The 24,397-nt window shown below is 29.6% G+C and overlaps 1 protein-coding gene across 1 annotated transcript; it reads right to left on the reverse strand.

The window, feature by feature from the left end:
* Positions 1-835: 835 nt before the first annotated feature.
* On the reverse strand, positions 836-24,307 carry LOC128388092 (triple functional domain protein-like). The gene is made up of 5 exons (XM_053347450.1): positions 23,564-24,307; positions 19,128-20,089; positions 7,574-7,733; positions 3,091-3,758; positions 836-2,683 (listed from the first exon to the last, which is right to left on the reverse strand). The coding sequence occupies exons 1-5, from the start codon at positions 23,597-23,599 to the stop codon at positions 1,546-1,548; spliced, it is 2,964 nt and encodes a 987-aa protein (XP_053203425.1). The 5' UTR covers positions 23,600-24,307; the 3' UTR covers positions 836-1,545.
* Between the last annotated feature and the right edge of the window lie 90 nt (positions 24,308-24,397).

Raw genomic sequence — 24,397 nt, forward strand, 5'->3', positions numbered from 1 at the left:
ATAATTGTTTCATCATTATTTTTAGGCTATTGTTATCATGATTATAATGATAATGATAAACAATTTGATACAACATTTTGTTTGTTTGATTTTTGTTTCACTTTGTTTTTACAATTTAACTTGATTGTGGTGATTAAAACCCTTGATTACTGACCAACAATCAATACATTTTGTTGTTATGGTTCTTGTAGCCATGGTTGATTTAATTTCACTCTCTATTATAACACAATTAGAGCAGCAATATAACAATTTAATGGACTAAATTGTTGGGGCTCTCAATTTTTGAGCTAAATTTTACCAAATCAATTTGAATGAATTTCAAGCTCGATTATTAAAATATTATTAATTATTATTATTTAATTAAGAGATTAACCTTTCTCTCTCTCTTTATATTTGATTTACTTTATGTGAGATGAAATTTAAAATTGAAAAAAATACTATTTCCAATTGAAATCAGTTAATTATGAATCTTAATTAAGTTGATTAAGGTTAAACAAATTCTTATCAATAAACTTCTCGTATTTGGATAAAAAAAGTGCTCTAAATTCAACTCAACAGTTACAATAAGTTCAATGGAACTTTAATTGTGATGAACAATGAAATTTAATCGACTCCCAAGTTAATTAAACAAAAATTAAAACTAAAATCAAAATTAAATCAATTCTTGAAAAGTGTCGCCATCTAGCGATATAAAAGACAACTAATGAACTTTTATTCAAGATTTTTTTTTCGTTTCATCTTCACTTAATTAATCATTAATCAGGTTGATTTGATTATCATTAAGTTTAGGTAAACAAGAGTAAAGGATAAATTAAGAAATCAATTGTCACCAATATTATGCAAGAATTAATAAGTTTATACTTTTTTTTGTTCATTTTTTGACACAAAATCTCAGAATTGAAACATAATCAGTATAATATTACATTTGATTGATAATTAGCTTGATATTTACAAGGTTTGATTAGGGAAGATGTCAAAATGGGGGAAAAAATGTTCTCCAGAAGATTAATTAATTAATTAGATTACAAGTTAATTAGTAAGGTCACAGGAGGACAATTTGGCTTAACAATCAATCAATAATAAGTATAATTAAAAGTTGAACCAGGAAAGAGAAAGTTCAATTAATATTTGAAATGAGAAAATCATTGAAAAAAACTCAATGAATTACAAGTTAATTGTTTATATTAAAAGCAGGACAATTAGATGAGTTAAATTAATTATTTATACAATTTTTTTCATATATATTTATATATATCGAGGCACAAGATATTGAACAGCACAAAATTGAATTTAAAATATGAAAACATCACCATGATGATTAATTTGATTAGTTTGATAATAATTAAGACGAGAAAGTTTTGTTGTTGTCAATCTTTAAGCAAAAGAAAGCAAAAGAAAGTCAGGAATTAAGACAAATCACAATTAAGAATCAATTTAACAAACAATTTGTTCAAAGATTGAAAGTTTTGGTGATTAAAAAAAACAGAAAGAGGAAAAAAGTTTCCCAATAATAATACTAATCAGTTGATAGAATCAGTTAATTGTTCATTTGGTTTCCTCTTCGACAATATTGGCATTTGTTGTGCTCGCGGTGGTTGTGCTGGTATTACTATCATTTCCGGTTCCACTTTTGTTTACTTTCAATCCTAAAGGTGATAATTTTCGAGTAAATCGGTTGGCCCGAAGCGTTTCTGATTCGGACCATCGTCGGTTAATCCCGATCTCGGAGTCACTTTGATTAATGTAATTTGAATGTAAATGTGAGTTAGAAAACTTTTTTGACGATGTTGGTGATCGCGAGGTTTCAATGGTTGTGGGAGGTGAAGGAGCGTCAAGACTTAGACTAATGGTCAGGTTGCTTGTCGGTGTTGAGGTTGGTGTTGGTGTACCGGAACTGGTGGACTGTCCTTTTGAGTTGTGATCACTGTTATGAGATTTACTTTTACTTCGTTGACTTGAGGAGGAAGTGCTACTTCGAGATCGTAATTGATTACGAAAACTTTCAAGGAAATGGCGTTTACTGTTACTTCGAGTTGTCATCGATGAGGGTTGATCACCTGTCGAAGGTGTTGACTCACTTGTTACTGAGTCAAATGTTGGATTAGTTGTTGACGTTGGTGTCGATGGTGTTTCCATTGTCGGGTTAAGGGTTGAATCGGTTGATATGGACGCTGAATGAGTGGATACCAGTGTTGGCGGAATCGAGGAAATCAATGGGACTGAAGATCGTTTCCAAATACTACAACTACTACTTCCGGTATTATTTGGACTACCATCATCTTGACTAGATGATGATTTAGATGATAATCGGGATGATAAACCTAAGACCGGGGAGGAAAGTTTCTTATCACGGGTCATTCGTTTACTAAAGGTCATACCTTTAGGATTTTTCAGCGACTTGGAAGACACAATTGGACATGGAGCATGAGATGATGATGATGATGATGATAATAACAGAGATGAGGTGGTGGGCAAAGGTGATGAAGGGTTGGATACATTAAGATTACCAAGCAAACCCGAAGACCAATTTGAACCTGAATTTGGTGAATCAACTATAACGGTACTTGACATGGCTTCTTTTGAGCTTAATTGGCTTCCCTTACGGTTTCGATGTGCTGATGCTGGATGAGAAAAGGTTTTACGTAAAGATGGATTCCAAAGAGAGCCCAATTCTGGTGCTGAACTGAATTTTCATCGGTATTAGTTGTTGAAAAATCGAGCATATCAAAAGCCGAGCGACGATACAATACAGTGTATTAAAAGCGATTCAAGTCCAGCGGTAGAATGTTAATTATGTGAAAATAAAAACGAAAAAAAAAGAAAAGCATTTTTTAGATTGTTAGTAAATTATTGGATTAGTAAATTTAGCGATTAACACTAGTTGATTGTAATCCTATTTGAGTAATCAAAAAGTTTTATCAAAGCAATCAAAGGGTCAAGAGAGTTACAACTTGACCCAAAGTGTGAATAGTTGCAAATAAATTAAATGTAAATTAATTTAGTTATTTGAATGGATTGTTGATTGGGAGCAATTAATAGTATGAATAGTTAAGTGGAGATGATCAATAATAATAATAGAAAAATAATTACACTTCTTTGGTTAATTCCTTCTGATAAGCGATAGGTGATTGAAGGGCTCTCAGAAAATCCAATTGAGTCTCAAGAATGGCCTGGATATTGCGAACCCACTCTGATCTTTCATCGGGATCATCTGCTTGTACCACAAAGGCGAGACCCTCTTGTTGTGGGTCCTTAGATTTCAGGATGAACTTGAATTCATCGTCATCAGGTGATTTCTCAGTGAGAGACATTTTGTTTACCTGTAAATGAGCCTTGTAAATGTAACTTGGTTGACTGAACTGAGTCTTGGCACCAAGAATCTCACTGAAAATGATGATTTGTTCAAAGAGGAAAACTTGTCTCTCTCTCAATTTAATACTGGACACCAGAGAGGCAGTAATTGGTTCCCTGGTATCGGCTATGTTTAAAATCCCCTGGAGCAATAATTTACCTTGGGCAGTTATTTTACCATCGAAACCTTGTAATCGGCTAACGTTCATCATATCATTTGCCGTTTTTGGGACAACGTGCATTATATGAACTGCGCGTCTAAGGTTGTCCAGTTCATTGGTCAGTGCGGCTTTTTCAGTGTGCTTGAGAATATCATTTAATAACAATTGATATTTCATGATCCTTTGGACAGGTTTAATCAATAGGTCGGGTAATTGTAATTTATGGCCTAATTTTATACGAACTTCCTATGAGAAAACATTGATGAAAGAAAGAGATGAAAATTTAATTGATACCAATCATTTATAACTTAATTATTGGGAGGATTCAGTTAATCGTCTGGACAATCAGTTTTTAATAAGATGATTAATAACCTGAGCTAATAAACAGATATCAATATATCACCATGATTATTGGGTGTTAACTCAGATTCTTAATGATTGTATTATCATCGTGCAAAACTTAATGAAATAATCATGACAATTCAGAGCTAGTTAATTAAACTGATGCAAGATGATTGATTGTTTAAATCAGCTCGATGATTATTGCTACTGAAAATTAATCTAACAATTTAAATCTGATCTTTTTCTTGATTCAAAGTTCGTTATCATCTCTTTAACTTGTTTACATGTAAAAGTAAGATATTATCTTAAGATTATTATTTATGTGAGCTGAATTTAATGTTACGTGATCATTGTAATGCTATTAATGAATGAAAAAGTGATGAAGTTCATGATGATGATAAAGATAAATTCCTAACTCTTGCTTTATAATCGTCATCAACTAATGCAATGAAATGATAACATTCCAACTCACTTGAAGAAGGTAAAAGTACAGAGGAATCGAAATAGGCGAACATTTTTTTCTCATTTAGCTAAAAGTTCTGAGCATGTTCATGATATCATCATGAAAGTCAGAACTCTCTCTCTTTCTCTCTCTTTCTTTCTTTCTTTTTCGGTACTTTGACACGGTCAAGCATATAAGACGAAAGGGTAGAAAGAGAGGAAACATTTTTACCCTGAATTCTGAGTTGATATTAATATAATGAATTCAGAGTAAATAATAATAAATAAACTTGTAACCAAGAAACAGACAAAAAACTAAAGAGAAATAATTTCAGGCCTTTCGTATGAATAACATGATAACATGTTATTAATCTGGTAAATCAGGATCATGGAAGTGTATATTATCCTTTATCAAAATAGTGTCATCTTCATCATATATTTCATGATGAAGATGATAATAAGTCAAGTGAAAGATGCAATGTGATGAAAAAAGGCGATTTCTTCAGATAATTAACGTTTTTTTCCATGCTGAATATCCTGAAACTGAGCAGTACTCACAGAACATCAGATAAGTAGAAGAAGGAGTTTCTTGTATGTTGATTATCATTATCAAGATACTGAATGATGTTCGAAGATGAAGATAAAGTGTTGTCAGAAACACAGTTCACTCGAAGAGAGAGAGAGAGAGATCGAACTTCCAACTGCGAATTTCACCCTTTCTCTTTCAGAATTCTTTTCCATTATCATGCTTATTAATACTTTAACCTGGTCACTGAATTTACGAAGAAAGAAAAAGAGAGTTCAATAAGCTTGAGGAGAAAATATGAAAGAAGATTTGAAAATCTATCGAATCAACAGAATCCATGAGATTCTAAACTTTTTCCCTCCACAAGTAAATAGAACAATCTTTTTTTCTTTCTCTCTTCAGATCAAAATGATGAACCTCTTTTGTTCATTGACTCACTTTATCTTCTTTCTCTATCATTCTTTCTGAAGATGATCATGACGATAATCTTGTTCATGATATATTTCAACTGAACAACAACAAGAAAAAACAACCAATTAACTTACAAGTTGCTGGACTCTTGGTAAGCAATCGCAACATTTATCGATCAAACTTACGAGAGGCAAGAAGAGGAAAATGATGATTATGATGAGAAAGAATAGAATTTTGAAAAAGAAAGCGAGAAAACAGAAAAGAAAGGTAATAGTTCGATAGTTCTAATGCTACACCAACATGTCTAGATGCATATAAATATATTATTACGATTGTATATCGATCTGTTTTGATAGACTTTTTTTCATTTCCATTAACTTTTACTCAGAACTTTTTTCTCAGTGAAAGATGACGTATCTTCGTCATCCTCTTTCATGATGTCAATCACATTTTCTCACTCATCATCTTCATCTCTCTATCTACAAGTTATCATGAAAATCGTCAAAAACTTTTCGATTCCATTAGTATATCTTTCGAACTACAATTTTTTATTTGTTTCTTTTTTTCCAAAACTTAAACTTTTTCTCATTTTTTATATAGAAAATAATATCAGAAAAAGAAATTCAGAACTCAGCTCAGTTGGAGTTAGCATTTTATCACCCTGTTTCTCATTTTCGCCGTAATTTTAATTACTTTTTCTCCCTCTGATTCGAGGCAAAAAACTCTATTCCAAATTCAATTCTAACCATTAGCTGAGAGCCAAAAAGAAGATGAACATTTCTCTTCATGAAGGTAGCAAAAAGAATATATTTTTTTGCTCATTTCCGATTCTAAATTCAATGGTAATCATTTTGATGAACTATTTGTTGACAATCAACTAACATGATTATCGCGTGATCTAGTCCAATGATAATCATTACCAGGAAGATGGCGATGTCAATATCATCCCAAAGTTTTTCATCGACATTACTGAAAGATTGAGGTAACAGTTCATGGTGATTATCATGAAAATGGAAAAAGAAAAAAATTTTTTCGTTTCTCTCCCATATAATATCAGCAGAACTTTTGGAAAATTATCATCACCATTGTTCATCATTCTTTTCATTGGTCTTCAAATACTACATGGTAAATGTTCATTGTTCATATGCGAAATTTTCATTACTATTCTGGTTCATATTCAGGCAATCATCAAGTTGAAAAAAATAACAACACAAAAAGTCATTAGTTTGTTGTTTTTCTTATCCAGAGATGTACATGTAATCCTCATGGTTAAAACATTACAAACTGATTAATCTGATCTATTGGAAACATATTCAGTCAATTGAGATGTTAAAAATTTGACAATAAGAGTAGATGATTAATCTGAAGGCCTCGATTGATTTAATTATCATCATCGTCGTTTTTATCAAGGAAACGTTAAGGCAACTGAATAGCAATGATAATGTTGCTGAGGATTTATTTACATTCCCTGAGTTACATGATAATGGTTAGAATTGAATCAATTCTAATAGAGATTAGCAAACTGAATGAAGGATTCTGATGAAGACAAAGAGTGTGATCAATGTAACAGTGGTCTATGAACGTGGCGGTGGGGAGAGAGAGAGAAATACATGGTGGAAAGCATGAATTCCTCATGTCTGAATAGTTTCGAACATGATGGTAAAGGAATAGATTGGAAAAAAGAATACAAAGATTCAGTTTCAACTGAATCATGCGTAAAGATTTTACTGTTTCTTTCATCTTCGTCATCATCATGGTTCAATAGCGAAAAACAAGGAAAAGAGAGAGAGAGAGAGAGAGATAATAACAAAGTTCTAACAATGATTCTGAACAGAGAACAACAAATCCCCTTTTCATGATGATGATAAAGGATAAGAAGATGAGATAGATCCTAAAAATGATAAGAAAGAAGATAAATTCTGATGGGAACAGAATTTGATTCCTCATTTAGTTGAAGTTTAGAGATGGAGTTCGAGAAAATTTGAGGAAAACATGATCAAAGTGACTTTAAAGATGAAACGTTGATATGAAGTCATTGATGAAATGATCATTTTATAAGTAATAATATGGCAAATCTAAGGATATAAAACAAGAACTGAACAGAATCCAGAATTTTTCTCCCATATCATGATCATATTTGATCACCAATCAAAAGCATAAATCAAATGAAACATAATCAAGGGAATTGAATAGACAGATAATGACATATACACACATACTCTGAATGATAATCTCTCATCTCAGGGTAGAGCTCATGGATTTTTTCACCTCCAAACTCGTTATTTTCCATAATATTAATAACATAATTCCAGGATACTCTCAAGAAACTTGAATAACTTACCTCAAAATAAGTGTCCAGATATTCAGAGACAATGTATTCGGACTTTGATTTGTTCTGACAGTACACAACGTACATGTTCAAACGACGCTCGTACCGTTTAAATAATAGTCCTAATCGACCGGGTTCTTCTAAGCATTTGGCCAGTTCATTGAGGAAAAAACTGTTGAAAGGAAAAGAAAAAGGAACAAGAAAAATAAAGAAATTAGTATTAGATTCAATAAACTTTCCTGAGCATTATCATGAAAATGGACATTGATCATGGTTAAGATGATTCATTGATTCAAATTGATTATTCTTATTGTGATATAATATTAATATTAATGAGATTAACTTTGTAACAATTTTTGGACAATGACTGTCATTAGATAAAAATTATTACCATTATTATATTATCAGAACTTTCATCAAGAATTATCATCATTATTAGGCTTTTATTGCAGTTTAATGGTTCAGGAGTACATGATATCCAACCTGAAATCCACCACCCACTTCCCTCCCTGATATTAATATTTCTATGAATAAGAATTAAATAAAATTCAATTTTTATCGGAAATTTTGTTTTTCTTTTCGCCTTAGAAAATGAATCGATAAACAATATTTACCACCCCTTTTCTTTCCTGGTTATTATCCTGATTCCCATGTAATATTTTTAGAATTTTCATAAATTTTGTTTTGTCACTTTGCTCATAATCGATAAAACAACATTCATGGTGATTATTTTCCTTTCATGATAAAAGTTGATTTTATCATTCGAGTTAATTGTTTCGATTCACTCGTTATCAAGTTTATTCTTATAACTGGTTTGATTCGTTTTCTTCTTTAGATTGAATCGTTTATCATCCATGATAATTTCAATTTCTTGCTGAATTTTTCGACTTTTATTCAATTTTTTCGAATGGTTCATGATTGATGAGATCATTGAATTAATTTTGTTTCCAAAGATCAAGGATTAGGGCGGAGGATTCATGTTCTGAGACTGAATTTAATTCAGTTGATTTTAAAAGTGATCATGTCTTGTCAGTATCTTTTTCATGAAGAAGAAAAACTTTCTCTGAAAACGAAAATCATGACTCAGAATAAAGTGTTGATGATTAGCTTGATGATGAGCATCATGAAAACTAATCCTCATGAGAGATTGAACTTTTCAAGAATTGAAAGTTTATCTGTCTTCTTTTTTGCTATTGTTTTCTCAACAAATTGCTATTGAAAGCTTTGGGATTCAATTGATTGGTAATTCAGAAACAATCAGGTTTATCATCATCAACAGAATCAGCTATTCAACTGTGTACTTGGATACATGGGACATGATAAATTGTGAATACAAGTTTGAAATTATTAATATGAAAATACTCAAGAGTTACTTTGTAAACGGAAATGATTGAAATGGGAGGTGGGTGAATTTAAGGTGGAGCGGGAAATATTGTAATAGGAAAATATCGTAAATAATTACAGGAAATTATTCATCATCAGTCAAAATGGGATAACAATCAGTTGATTGCTGCGTAAGATTGATAATGATAATAAATATTAATCATAATCTGGTGTTCACAATTGTAATAACAAATAATTTTGTTTACTTTTTGTATTGAATAAAAAAAAAGTTAATTGTTGCTTAATCTGATTGGTTAACAATCACCAATTTACATTGTAAATACATTGTTTAATTGTTACCAATTCAAAAATTTAGGTCAATCCATGTAAATATAATAGGTTTAATTGTTGCATCTCTCAGTTTCAATTACCAAACAGAAAGATAGACAATTAACATTTACAAACTGTAATTATATTCAATGTTAATGTTAATCAAATTGACAATTAGGTTACTTGTTGTTAACTTAAAATAATAATAACTGTAAATTGACACTTTGTTTATAATAATTTAATTTAAATTAATTTAAATCAACCAGAAAAAAAGCAAAATACTCGGAAGGAAGGAAATTGTATCTTCCCTTTTGATTGTATTAGTTAGTTTACTTAATTGTTGTTGATAAAACCAATTTTTTTAAACTCTAATTGGTGTTTACTTTCATTGAACAATTAAACAAGTGAAAGTTGAATGATTTAATTGATGAAGATGTTACTTTGTTAAGGAAAGTTATTAAGTCATTGATTGTAAATTGTTACACCAATTTGTTAATTATTCAGTTGAATTAATTTCTATTTAATTGGATCACAATGTAAATGATAAGGTGAATGGTTGGTGGTTGAAGGTGGGGTGGGTGAGTTCAAGGGTGGAAAAGAATAGAAGATGAAATAAAAAAAGAAATTCGAACAAAGAAAATTTCTGGTTAACCTAATTCTTTTTTCTCTAGTTTCCAAAGTTCTTATTAACATGATAGTATGTTCATTATTACCATGATATTAATCAATTTCAATTCGATTCGCAATTTTTTTCATTATTTACTTTTTCCAAGGTTGTGAACAGTTCAAATGAACCATTTTAGGATTTATATCGATTCAATTTCATGGTTGTAATGATTCAATATGCTGGGAGAAAAATATTATCATAAGTTTTTCAAGCTCTCTCTCTCTCCCTTTCTTGACCAATGTCCAAGTGGATAATGTTTAACTAGTATTATATATCCATCCTGAGGGCATTTTGTTTTGTTCTTCTATTAATCATAATCCTCTACCCATTTATCATCATAATCATACTTATGTGTTATCATGTTGATCATCATTATGAATCTTATCAAGAATCATCCTGTTGAAAAGTTACTCATAAATAATTTCATTCGATGATGAGAAGTATTAAAAAAAAGTTCTAACCGGAAATTTCGATCTGCGTTGAATCAGAATATTTAAAAATTCTTCAGCTCTCTCTCTCTCTCTCTCTCTCTCTCTCTCTCTCTCTCTCACTCACTCTATTATTTTCTTTGTCTCTTAAATTATTATTCTCGACTCATTGAAATGAGAAATATTTTTAACACTCATGAAGATCATCATGATCTTGATTTTGAACAAATATCTTTGTGAACAACAAAACCAACAACAAGCAAATGAATTTATTACATGAAAAAATACCCTGAACGGTTAAGAATAAAGGAGAAATGAATTAAAGTTAATAAATTGTTGCCTCAATGATAATAAGTTCAATTGTTGAGCTTTTTTTTGTTCTGTAAGGAAAAAATTTCTCTAAGATAATAATGATGAGAAAAATTGTAAATTCTGAATGTAAACTATTCAATTCATTAGGAAAACAAAAAGATAATTTTCCATGATAAGAAAAGGATATAACTCATTTGGAATTATTGAAAATCTCATCATCCTAAAGCAACGGTGACTTTAAATATCAATAATCATCAGGTACAAGCAAACTTAGAATCAGCTGATGGTTAGTCAATAGTTTGGGCAAAGTGATTATTATAATAATTGAAACAGGATCATGATGGAATCCAGGGAAATTTATTAAAAGGAAACAACTGATTCAATTGAATTCATGGTGAAAAATGAGTGACTTTCAATAGGAAAAATTTTGTTACTTAAATTAAGAGTTGAGCTTAAATGTGATGAGTTGAAAATTTCAATCAACATATTTAAAATGGTGAATCCTCATGAGGGTTCATGATGATGTGGATTGTTCATAATAAATTCATTCATTGAAACATCTTAACATATATTTGTAATATATAACCAGGAAAAAAAAGAGCAAGAAAGATTTGATTTCATGATAAAATGTCATGAGTTCATTGAATCAGAAATGAAATGAAATAACAGAGGAGCTTAAATCTTCTTGAGTCAGAAATTAAATCTTTTTTTTTCTTCCAAAAGAGGAAAAAATAGCAATAATTATTTTCTCTCTCTCTCAATTTTGTTCGAATCCCCAAAAGAACTTTATTCAACTTTCTCCATCCCTATCACCTTAGAATCCTCAGAATCCTTTATGAACTTTATGCTTATCCTTAATGTCAACAGCAACAGATTGACCTGTAACCTATGATAGGGAAGATTTAAACTTGCACGAAAACAGAATCACCATAACTGTCATGATACTAAAGTTTCAACTTAATCAAGAAGATATTTCATCAACTAATCTGTTAAGATGAACTCTTAATATCAATTTATCTTCATCAATCAATCAATACTCAAAAATGAAAATGAATTAGCCTGAAATGTGCTCGACTGTTGATCAGAATTGAAATTATCTCAAATGTAGTATTTTTATTTACTCAATGAATATGTGATTAAAGTTGAGGATGGAAATTGAATCAACTCATAATTGATCAAAATGTTTATTCAAGATTTCCAAGTAATCATCATCATCTCTGGTGAAACAGAAAGTAATCATGATGATGAAGATGAAGATGAAATGGGTGAATGGATGTTCAAGAAGATAAGTTATTAGGTAAGAAAGAAAATCCAATTGTTCATTATTTTATCTTCTATTTGTCTTCTATTTTAATACTTATATACTTGATTCAGATTGTTCAGCTGGGAGTTCATTTCGAATTCATATTATATCGGAAACTTCATGAAGAAGATTCTATGATGGTTATTATTAAGAAAGAGGTCGGAAAAATCTTCGAAAGTGATTGATTTTATGGATTATACAGTTGGACTAGAAATTTTTTGTTCTCTCTCTCTCTTACTCACCTTTTCTCAGAATTTTTCTTCCTGAAATTCATGAGATGAGAAGGCAAAAATTATGATAATCTCTTTCTTTTCCCAATAAATCAAAAGTAATTCATAAATAAAATTATCGCTATTATATTTCTCTCTGTATTTTCTTAATTACCATTACATGTAATCAGCTTTTTCTCATGGAAATTTTGATTCAAATTCTGAGTTGAATTAATCTTTTCTTATCTTCATGTATAAACTATTCAGTTGCATCATAAAAGGTTTAGAAACTTTTCCATAAAAGTTAATTAACTAGCAACAATTAATAGGAAATTTATCATTTGATTAACGAGGGTTAATTAGTGTCCAATATCCTGTTGCATTTTCAGACAATCTGATTGTTGATCGATTTCAATAGAATGAGAAATAAAATCTTCAACATGTTAACAACAGTTTCCATGAAAAGTAAACTTTTCTTTGGTTAAGAATTGGATTTCAATTGAAATTTTCATTCCCAGTGTTCAATTTTATGATGATCATGTTCAAAGAGATGAAAAGTAACCAGAATCATGTTTCTTTTTCATCATTATCAGGGAGAAAAAGAAAGAAAATCAGAAAAAAAGATCTCTTTTTTTTTCTCCAACCCACTTTTCTTCATGATTCATGAAGTTTATCTAATTTTCGGTTACCAATCATGATCATTTGGAACCAATCAATTGCAATTCAGTGGATACTTTGTGTATTTCCAATGAAAATGTTACCATGAAAGAGAAGAGAAAACACCATTGAAATAATTTTCCAAATTTTCTTTCACAAAGATAACTTCATTATCGAAAGGGAAAAGTATATTATATTAACATGAGAATTTGCTCTTTCTCTGAGTTTTAATTTCCTTTCAGAACTTTTTTTCCCTTCCTTTAAGTGAAGAAAGCGAAACACAAAAAATAACAAATTTCTATCCATTTAGTGTATAACATGTTCCATGGTAATAATCACCATGATATGAGTTTCACCTACACGAGTATTGAACAAATTACACCCTTGTAACCCCACCCACCACTTACCAATGAATAAGTTTATATATCAACTTAGCAGGGAGTGGAAAATGATAACTGTGATAATCTAATAGTTAATATCAATGATAATTTAAACTGTTTGCTATTCACACTTATAATCAATCCCGATTCCCTGTCTATCTGATATATCACATGATAATGAATCAATCTTGTTTTCTTGGGCTAATTAATTAACATCAGTCTTGTTGTATTACAATGACAACGTTGATCACAATGATTATGTAAATTAAGTTGTCTTGAAACTTTTTTGTCTTTTTTTCATCGTATTTACATTGTATTGAGTTTACATTGATCGTTATCATCAAAAACATAATCAAACTTAAATATTTGATTATCATTTAACTTTGGGCTTTACTTTATCTCTTGCAATCTCAATTCATGATTCTGATTCTTATCTCTCTACATTATCGTCAGAATTTTCAATTCCCCATGAATATATTGATAATATGGATACATAGTGTAGAAGAAGATACAAAAATAAACTAAACTTTGTCTTCTTAAAACTCAGCATTTACTTTTGGGTAAAGTAAAAAACATCATCACCTGAATACCCTCCTTTGTATTCAAGTGTATTTACCTTATCCTTTTCCATGTCTATGTGAATAACTGTGAGTGTGTATATTATGATGATTAACATACTCACCAATCTCTTTCAACAAGAAAATAATAACAAAAGTTCAGTATTCATCTTATCTTGTCAAAAATGAACGATTCCTCATGAATATAATGGTGATAACTTACAACTCGATGGACTCAAGATAATACAATGTTCAGGTAAAATACATGAGTCAAAATATTAATCTAAATATTCAGATTGCATACGAAAAGTACACAATAAAGTGAGTAGATAAGGTGAATTTTAATTCAGTTCCAGAAGATTGGATGATTATCATGATGAAAAATTGAGATGAAAATGATATGAGAATTTTTTTTCCAACTGGAACTTGTAAATACAACTTTTTTTTGCATTCGATAACAAATGAGAAAACCTATTGAAAATACATCATGTAATATTCACCCTGAGGCGATGTTTGCATGGAAAATGAATATTTATTCTGGACTATTATCTGTATCTCACTCTGTTAAAGGTGATTATCATCATCTCATGACCATGATGATAATGATTATCAAATAAACCTCCTGACAACAATAGACACTTAGCCTGAAAGGTTCAACAGGAATTCCTTATTAACACTTATTATTATCAAGCTTAATGTTTGTGTTACCATGAAAAACTATCATGATTCATATTCACATTCATAATATTTTGTATTATCACAATGATTTCAAGGATTTCATGATAACTAACAGAATAATTAAATTTACCATAATAATCTTGATTCTTAGTTTATCTTGTTATCGTCATTTACTTTTCACTCAAGGATTTAGATAATTTCTGAGCCTCTGAAGATGCTCAGAACTTTCCCTTTTCCCTTACATTGAATGATTTTGATGCTGAACTGAAAATCATGATGTTGCCAATTTTTTAGCCAGATAATAATGGTATCTCTTCATGAGAGTATCACGGTGACATTGAAATCCGAGAAGTACAAAAAAAAGTTCTGGGTCCCTGATAATTAGACAGCCATGATTACCATTGAGTTGCAAGTTCAAGTGTTGAGTTAACTTTTCAACAGCTTAATGATACAGCTAATTGATTAGTGTATAAGTGAGTTAATTGATTTTTTTTGGTTAATTGTTTCTAAATGTTCAGTTTCTGCCATTTTCATGATGCGATTTCTGGTTTCATGTTTGTTTACTTTTCCAATTCAGCAAAAAAAAAACAATTTCTTTAGTTTTGTCAAGTGACAACTGTCATTGAAGATATTATATTAATGCTAACTGATTTTTTTTTCACTGGTTGTATTTTTTTTCCTCCGCCGACTTGATATGGATCAAGTCGGTGGTAAGATTTGGTGATGATTAACATGGGAAATGAAAATGTAGTTGGAAATGAGTGGAAATGAAACATTGAAATCGGTGCCAAGAAGATGAAAGGTAAATTCATGATGAGACATGATGATTATCATTTGAACATATATCATGATGAAGATAATGTGATGATGATGTATGGGAGTTGAAGATGAGGATGAGGATGAAAAGGAAATGAATTGGAATATAAATGAAAGAGTTATCAACAATTTCTACATCAACTCTTTCTCTGTATCACTTTCTTTTTCGATGATTCTCATGAAATTCGATCAATATTTGTTCATAGATAGAGTTTCATCTTCTCATGATAATCTGTTGAACTTGATGGTACATATGATGATTTTATCTTCCATCAATTGATTAGCAATTGATTAGTTTTATCATCATCATCGAAAATTTTTCAGAAATAAAACTAACTGAAAGTTGAACATTTCATGCTCAGAATAAACCTGAATACCTTTGAGGCTTATTCTGATTATCATGAACTGAATTCACTGTTTCTCATCATTAATATAATTCTGATTATCATGATAATCAGTCTCTTGTAGTTTATAATTGGAGAAAGAGAAAGAAAAAAAAATTCGAAAAAAACAAACACATGAAAAATGAGTTTACTTTTTTGTTCCTTCTCATTCAGAATCAGAATTTCTCTCTCTCTCTCTTTCTCTTTCTCTATTTAGATTGTTCCACTGGGTGGAATCAGAGTGGAACAAAACTACAGAAATAAAAAATTCGAAAGATAGAACATGAAGGAAAAAAAATTCGACAAAAAAGAAGGTGAGCTTCCAACGTGAGGAAAATTTCGCTCTGAGATAATCTCACAAGTTCGTTAGTACATCAGCTCGATAGTTCTGAACTTTTCTGTCCTTCGACCTAATATCTTATTCGACACCTAAACTCTAGAGAAATGATCTTCGAGTTTATTGTGAGCTTATTAATTGTTAAAACTTTTTCTTTTATTCTGACAATTAATCTATGCGAGTATTAGATTGATTAATTAATTATTTAGATGTTTGATTGTTGTTAATCCTTGACACTCAATTGGTGATCATGGTGATAGTTTCACTTGAATGAGACTTGAATGAACAATTTGTTATTAATCTAATAATTAGAGTTAACAATTAACTCACAATCTATCAACACATTGATCATCTTGATTACAACTTTTACATATTAATGATTATCCAACTTACTAATTAACTGAAACTATTAATAGTAACAATTAACAATCATGTTCTGTATTATCTTCAATTGGTTGTTCAATTGTAATTTGATTGTTACTGTTAAAACACACTGGTTGTAGATCTCATTAAGATTTATGTAATTAACCTAATTATCATTCAATTGATGTTTACCTGATCCACTACTTGTGATTATTAATTGTGAACAAATAAAAACCAATTTTAAATTGTGATTAATTTGGTTGAGGATTTTGTGGTTTCATTGATTAAAGGATTAATTTTGTATTGATATGATTACTTAAATTTTCAAATTAAATCAATAGTTACAATATATTTGAACGGTAATCAAGTTGATACAATTTTACCAATGATTAGCAATCGATAATGAACTTTGTTGATTCAACAATTAAGACAAAATCGGTTTGATTAAAAACAAACAACCAATAGTTGATTTGATTTTGTGTTTTTCACTTGATTGTTAGCTGATAAAACCGATTACTTAATTATTTGGTAACCTGGAAAAAAAACTAATTAGATTTGGTTGATTGTTACAATCATTAATTTATTACCAACATGGAGATAATTGAACAATTATCATTACTAATCAATGGATGCTCTAAGTTAGATTAGTAGAGAGGAAGAAGAGAAAAAAGTTTCTCTTTGATCTCTCATTTATTTCCATGGGTTTTTGATTGTGTTTCAATCAATTAATTGTATTTTCACTTGTAAATTGCAATAGTTTGAAAAGTGATTACAATCAGTCATCAATTTGCAAATTCAAGTGTCAAAAGTGATGATGATGAAGGTTAATATCGTTTTCATCAATTCTGTTTCCGGTTTCAGTCTTTTTACCAAACTGATGATACCCTGGAGACACATTGACTTCCTCTTCAGGGTTGACATTATGTCTGTTTACATTTAACTAATAAAATCAATATTGCAATGACAATACTAATGAACCAGATGATGATGATGATGATGATGATAACTGTTAATATTGTAAACAGTTAATCACAATCTCTCAATCAGATTAAAAAATATAAAAAAGTCAAAGCTTATTATCAGCTAATCATTTTAAAATCAAATGGTATTATTATTGAGCTGAAAGTTTTATTTGTTTGCAAATTTCAAACTTTTAACAAAAATAACATTAAATTCAGATTATCATGGTAATCATGATAATCTAGCAATGAGGGATCAAATTTATGGACAATTTGATTGTAACCATTAAAAAACTCTGATTGTTTATTATTAGTATTTTGTTTTTTTATTTGCCTGATTGAGTTAATAATTTCAACCATTGGTAAAACCATTAAGCTAAATTGTTTATCCTTTGCAAATACACAGGATACGAAAGCAATTGCAATTTTTACCTTTTGTTTTGCTGCTTTATTGGGTAATAATATTTTTCTCTGTGCAATAAATAAAAGGTAGAATTGGATTTGCAAATTAAATTTAACAATTGGAAACATCATTTATGTATCTGGCCAATCGATTTGGTCTTGTATTTTGTTGTACCGTTTGAAATGGTGAAATTATTCAACCTCAATGTTGTTTGGGTAAAGAAAAATAATGAATCTACTTGATCTCGATTTTATTTTATTTTTTTCTGTGTGTCTAATCCTCTTGATTTTGCATTATCCTGGGTGAAAATGCAATCAGGGTGAAATTCAAGGGAAATTTTTTGGTGATGGTGGAGAGTGGAAAATGTAAGAATAAGGTTAAGGTCGCAGATGGGTGATGATGAGGGAGGGAAAGTAAAGGCTGCGGGAAAAAAGGTCAACATCAAGTTCAGTGGAATGATGATGAGAATCGTAGGGAGTGGGTGGAAATTCAGGAGAGAGAAAGAGAGAGAGAGAGAGAATAAGACCCGGGCAAAGTGGGTGGGTATTAACTGTAAACTGATGATGATGAGGAAGAGTGAAAAAAATCGAGGCCTGGGAGGGGGCGAGAAGTGATGAAGATGCTCGAATGTAGGTCATACGAGTTCGCTCAGTCTCTATTACTGTTTACTGAACAAATAGATTCATCGGAATGATGAAAATGAGCAGAATGAGAAACAGACAATTGAAGATAAAAGATGATGAAAAGAGAGAGAGAGAGAGATGATAAATCTTCCTCATAATCTGATAAAATTCATGTTTCAATGGAAAAGATGTAAAAAAAATAGTTGCAAATATCAACCTAATGATGATGATGATTAGCAATTAATGCAACCAATTTGTGCTGAAAAAAAAATCATCATGCAATCTTAATTATCTATTGCAACAATTAACTTTTCTATTGGAAATTGTGATGGGATTAAATTAACTTGCACAGATTTGATATAAAATCCAATTGATTGTATCAGTTTGATTTCACTTATATTTATCCTGATCAATGATCATCAACTTAATTAACTGTCAATAGTGATAATGATTGTTCAATTGATTTCCAACAATAAATGATTGCACCAAAAAAAATATATCAAATCAAATCAAATATAAATTATATTTACAGTCAATCAAGATCACTATCAAATTGCGATAAAATTAACACAATTAACCTGAAAAGATGATAACAATTGACTGTGATTTAATAGTAATCATAAAAAAAGAGAGACTTATATCAGTTAATGAACATTATATGCTGACAATTAGCAATAAACATACACATAATTAAGACACATCCATTAATAAAAAGTAATGTGATGTTAATACAGTTTCTAGTTTTATGATTGTTGATTGTTGATTGCAGTTAATTGTTTGGAAGGTCAATAAAATATGATCAATGATGAAATGTTAATTGTGAATACAAACTACTTACTCTCGGTGCCATTCATAAATTGCTTCAATATTGCCAAAGATAATTTTATCCTTGCCATTTTTTAAATCATCAGGAACCGTTGGCTCATCTCTTTTAATTGCTTCAATATAACCTTCAACAATTAAGCCCAAATCTTTAACGTAATCACGTTCAGTTTCAACCAGCTCCCGTAAAGCGTAATTGCGTTTAATTAAAGCCTTTTCCCGTTCACTATTAACTTCATCATCAACTAATTGTGTTGGTGAAACAATTGAATCACTGGTTTCATTATTATTACTATTGTTGTTATTATCAATTGTTGCTGATGATTCAATTGTTGTTGTTGTTGCTGCTGTTGATTGGGGTAGTGGTGGTGTTAATGGGGTTGTAGGTTGATCAGTTTGCTTTGATTGTTGATTAATTGTTAAAGGAAGTGGTGAATTTGATGAAGATGCTGCTGAGGTTTGGGAAGGTGATTTATCCTCATCAATATTTTCAAAATCACCGATCACTTGTTGTGTTGAGTTAATTGTTAATTTTTCAATTGAATTTGAAATTGAATCACTAATTATCTCAGGTAATTTCACTATTAATCCAAGTGGATTTACACTTTCACTAATCACTTGAAAACTTTTCCCCTCTGAAGATAAACTTGGCAATTTATCATCATCTTCAGAGATTATCTCTCCAACTGTACCTCTTAAAAGTCCGATGGTTGGACCTGGAGTGACCGGAAATTTACCTTTGGTATCAATTAATATCTCGGGACTTGGAAGGTCAAGAGATTTTGATTTATGGGCGGAAGTGAGGAAACTGTTTGACCGATCAGCTGATGTTTCTGGTAAGGGTGTGGTTAGATTGAGTAATCTTCTCGTTGTTCCCAAAGATGAAGATGAAGATGAACCAGGTGATTTAATTAAACTTGACTCATCCTTTGATCCTGATGAGGATGAAGTTGATGAGTTTCCTTTAACATCGTCTTTCTGTTTATATTCAAGGTGAGAGAGAGAGAGAGAAAAGAAATTCGGTTCATGAAAATATTACATGAGGATTAATATGATTATCGTGATTGTTTAATGTTTATATTACAAAGATGACGATGATGATTAGGATGGAAAAAGATAAATAAAGTAAATTGATGATGATAAGAAAGAGAAATCAATTTTATCGATTAATTATATCAACTTAATATTCATTCATTCATCTCAATCTGATTATCATCAAGTAAATTAGCATAAGAATCAATGGAAATGAATTAAGATGAATTCAGTTTTTCTTTATCAATGAATCATTTTGATATTTTTCATGATCAACATGATGATTGTTTTTGGTCATCTTGAGTGGCTTATGGTGGGTCAACATGTAGTAAAGATTAAGAAACTGAAATGTGTCACTTTAAGATTAAAATTACTCACTGATAAGTTTAACATGACATTTCAGATAAAGAAATTAAATTAAACAATTTACGATTTAGTTAAACTTATTGGATTAAGTTGATCACTCTTTTAGTTTTTATATTAACATTTTGTTTCCTACTTCAAAATAGATTAAGTTTTCATAAGTATTAGTAATTCATTATTTATGATCATTAATAAACAATTAAGCTTTTTGTTGATAATCTAATTTGGTTTATCGTTTAAAAAGGTAAATGGTTAAGAAACAAAAGAGGCAACAATTAATTGTGTTGATTGATTAGTTGATTATAATACATTAAATTTATGAGATAACATTGTCAATGTTAATGTTGCAAATCACTTAATTGATTGTTAATATTATTGATACATTGATGTATTGGATTTAATTTGATTGTTGGTTAAAATCATTCACCGATTTATGATCAACTTTGATGACTTTTGATCTAATTTTGGGAGTAATTTAAGATTAGAGATAATTATTTTTCTCTAATTATGATTAAAGGATTATTTTGATTCTGTGATTCGTAAGCAAATTAATGATGATTACGATTATTAATTCAGTTCTGAAAAGTAATTCATGAGAAAAAGTTACAAACTAATTGACAAATTCAATAGATTTTAATGATTCTCTCGAGAAATTAAGTTTTTTTTTCACTTTCATTTTATTTTTTGACTTATAAACAAAGAAGATGATTATGGTTACGTTGAAGATTAAGATGATGACGAGGATGAGGATGGAGATTGAGACTAAGGTGGATGAAGAGATGATGTTTGGCTCAAGTTCTGACGAACAGATTTTTCTTGGTCCTCTTTAAATTCTGACATTTGGTTTCCAAAGGAATCCTTTTGGGAACCATAATTCCTGATGATATTTTTTTCCATCTTATCGCCATTAATAGGTCATCCTTATCATCCTAATCATTATCATCATTATCACGATAAACATCATGATAATATTTGTTTTCTGTTTCTCTTTTTTTTTCATCTTCTTTACTAATCATTTTCTATCATCATTAACAAGTTGATAGTATCATTAGTCCTTTTACTTATTGTTCAGGTCTCTCGTCATCATTATCATTATCATCATGAGCTTAGCATCCTCATCACCATGTGAGTATCATAATCATCGTCTTATTCATTATCAAACAAACTTTGACACTTTGGAGATAAAAAATTCTGGGTTAAAAAAGTGATCACTTATTTTTAGATTTTTTTTTCATCTTCCTTTTTTTATCATCCTTATCTTCATCCATCATGTCAAAGGGATTATCTTACTCTCTCTCTCTGCTATTTTTTATCTGCATCTATTTCAAAGTCTCTGTTAATCATAATCAGGTCATAAAAACAAAACAACAAAAGTTAAATCATTTTCCTCATTCAATGAGTTGATCATCTAATCAACTAATTCTGAAGATAATCTGATCATAACCTTTTTAATTGCTTGTTAATTTTATCTCAACCTTAACAATGACAATCATTTCATGAGAATAATAATAATAACTCAAAGTCATGGTTCTGAATAAAAGACAGAGATTGAAATTGAAAGAATTTGAATTGGAATCTGAGTTGTTGAATCTAAAAAGAAAATGATAAAATTTGAATGAAAATTTTTGATCGAAAAATGAAATATAAGAAATAAAAAAGTTCTCATCTAAATTGATATGAATATTGTTTCTCTTCTTCTTTCTCTACCTCTTTCTTCATCATCTTCTTTATCTTCATCTCCATGTAACTGTCAATTTCAAGGTTATTAAGTTGAATTGAAGAGAAAAGGAAAATAATAACATTTTGTTAACTTCCAATGAAGGAAAAGAATAAGAGAAAAGAACGAAAAAGAAAACAAAATAATTCCAATTTTCAATAACATCAATTTCCTCCTCTTATCATCATCATCATCATCATCTTCTTATTCTTCGCCGTCGTTTTCGTCATCATCATGATAATCATTTTAATTCTCTCCAAAAGAATATGAAAAAAAAGATAATAGAGAAAAAATCATGTTCGAAAATACTATTACAATGAATAGAACTTAAATTCGAGGTAACAAGTGGTTGTACTTTAAAACAATCGAACTTTGTCTTTGATCATCTTTACAATTCCATGACAATTAATCAACAATTCAATTTGCAATCAATTGATTGTCAAGAGTTACTTCCAGTTTGTGAGCGGGAGAAAGAAAATTAAATCGATTCAGTTTAATTTCAATCGATAAATTTAATCAACTGATAACATGTTCATTCATCATTTATGTTTGGCTTGATTAACTAGAGACAATTAGACAATTACTAATTGATTTAGGAAATTATTTATTTAAAGTTTATTTATTACTCTAAATCTAAAATAGTAGCAATCAATTGATTGATTGTGATAATTAAAGACTTGAATCATTATCAAATTATTTTAGTTTACTTGATTGTATTGGATTAATATTAGCAGATGAGTAACAATTTAGATTACTAAACATTGGTATTATTATTAATTCATTTGGTTTGATTGTATCAAATTAACTAAATTGTCTTCTCATTCAAATTGTTGATGAAATTGTTTTTGACATAATCTTGATTGTTGTCATATGGAAAATTAACTTTTCAAGATGTTAATCAAAGCTAAATTGTTGACCCGTTAATCTTAATTGTTTATCGTGAAAACTGTTTCTCACCTTCAACAATTAACCTTGTCAAATATATGGATATTGTAAATCAACAGTTAATCATAATTATAATTATAATCATCATAATCTTAATCATCTTCAATCAAATTGCTATTATATTAACAACGTTAATACCTTCAACTTTCACTTGGCTTGTTAATTGTTGATATAATTAAACGTAAATTATATTACTTACAAACTAATTACTATTACCTTGCTAATTTATGATATATCAAAGTTAATTAATCAAGTTGAATGTCACCTTAATCAAGGTTAATTTAACTGATTTTAATTTGTTTACTTACCAATTGAGTTAAAAAAATTTTTGTTTTTTTTTGGTCAATTGATTAACTTGATTAAATTGAATCGATTTAATTGTTTAATTGACTTACCTGTTTTTTGAATATTTGATTATAAATTTTCTTCATTGGTCATGTAACAATTAGAATTAGATTGGTTAACAATCAAAAGGAATAACGTTGATCACTTTTTCCTCAACACAAACAATTAAAAGTAGAAATCAATTTCTCTTTGGATTTAACAATTTAAGACAACAAGAGGGGAAAAAAGCCAATTAACTGATTATAATTTCGAGTTGAATTAAATTTTTAATTACTAAGACTTGTAGATTTGCACAATTAATGATTATAATTTTACTCTTCTTTTTTGTTGTATTACTTTTAATCCAATTGTTTGTAATTAAAGATTCACATTATCAAATAGATTTTGTTATTATCACAAATTGTAAGTGGTTGTTGATTAACGAATCAATTGTTAACCATTATTGTATATTAATCATCATTGATTAACTGTATTCAAGTAGATTTGTTGATTGTTAACAGTGTTGTTTCTTTTTACTTCTTCTCCTTCTGTTAATTGTCAAAGAAATTCAATTGTGAAAAGTTAATTGTGACGAAAAAAAAACTGAGAGAATATTTTTTTACTCCAAAATAGAAATGAAAAATTTTCACTTGAAAGATTTTGTTGTTTCCTCTCGTAAAGAGATGATGATACAAATAGAGAAGAAGAAGAAGAAGAAGAGAGTCAATGATGATAATGTTGATGATGTAAAAAGATGAACATGCTCATGAAATTCATGGAACGATAAAACAGAGTCTGAGCTGAAATGAGAAAAATAAAAAACTTTCAACTAACGATAACAATTAGTTAGTCGATCGACCGGCGGCTGGAAGAATCAGCGCCATCTCTTGTTGGAAATTCTCACT

The sequence above is a fragment of the Panonychus citri genome, unplaced genomic scaffold (assembly GCF_014898815.1).
Source record: "Panonychus citri isolate SS breed McGregor unplaced genomic scaffold, ASM1489881v1 Contig00003, whole genome shotgun sequence".
Lineage (NCBI taxonomy): Eukaryota > Metazoa > Arthropoda > Arachnida > Trombidiformes > Tetranychidae > Panonychus > Panonychus citri.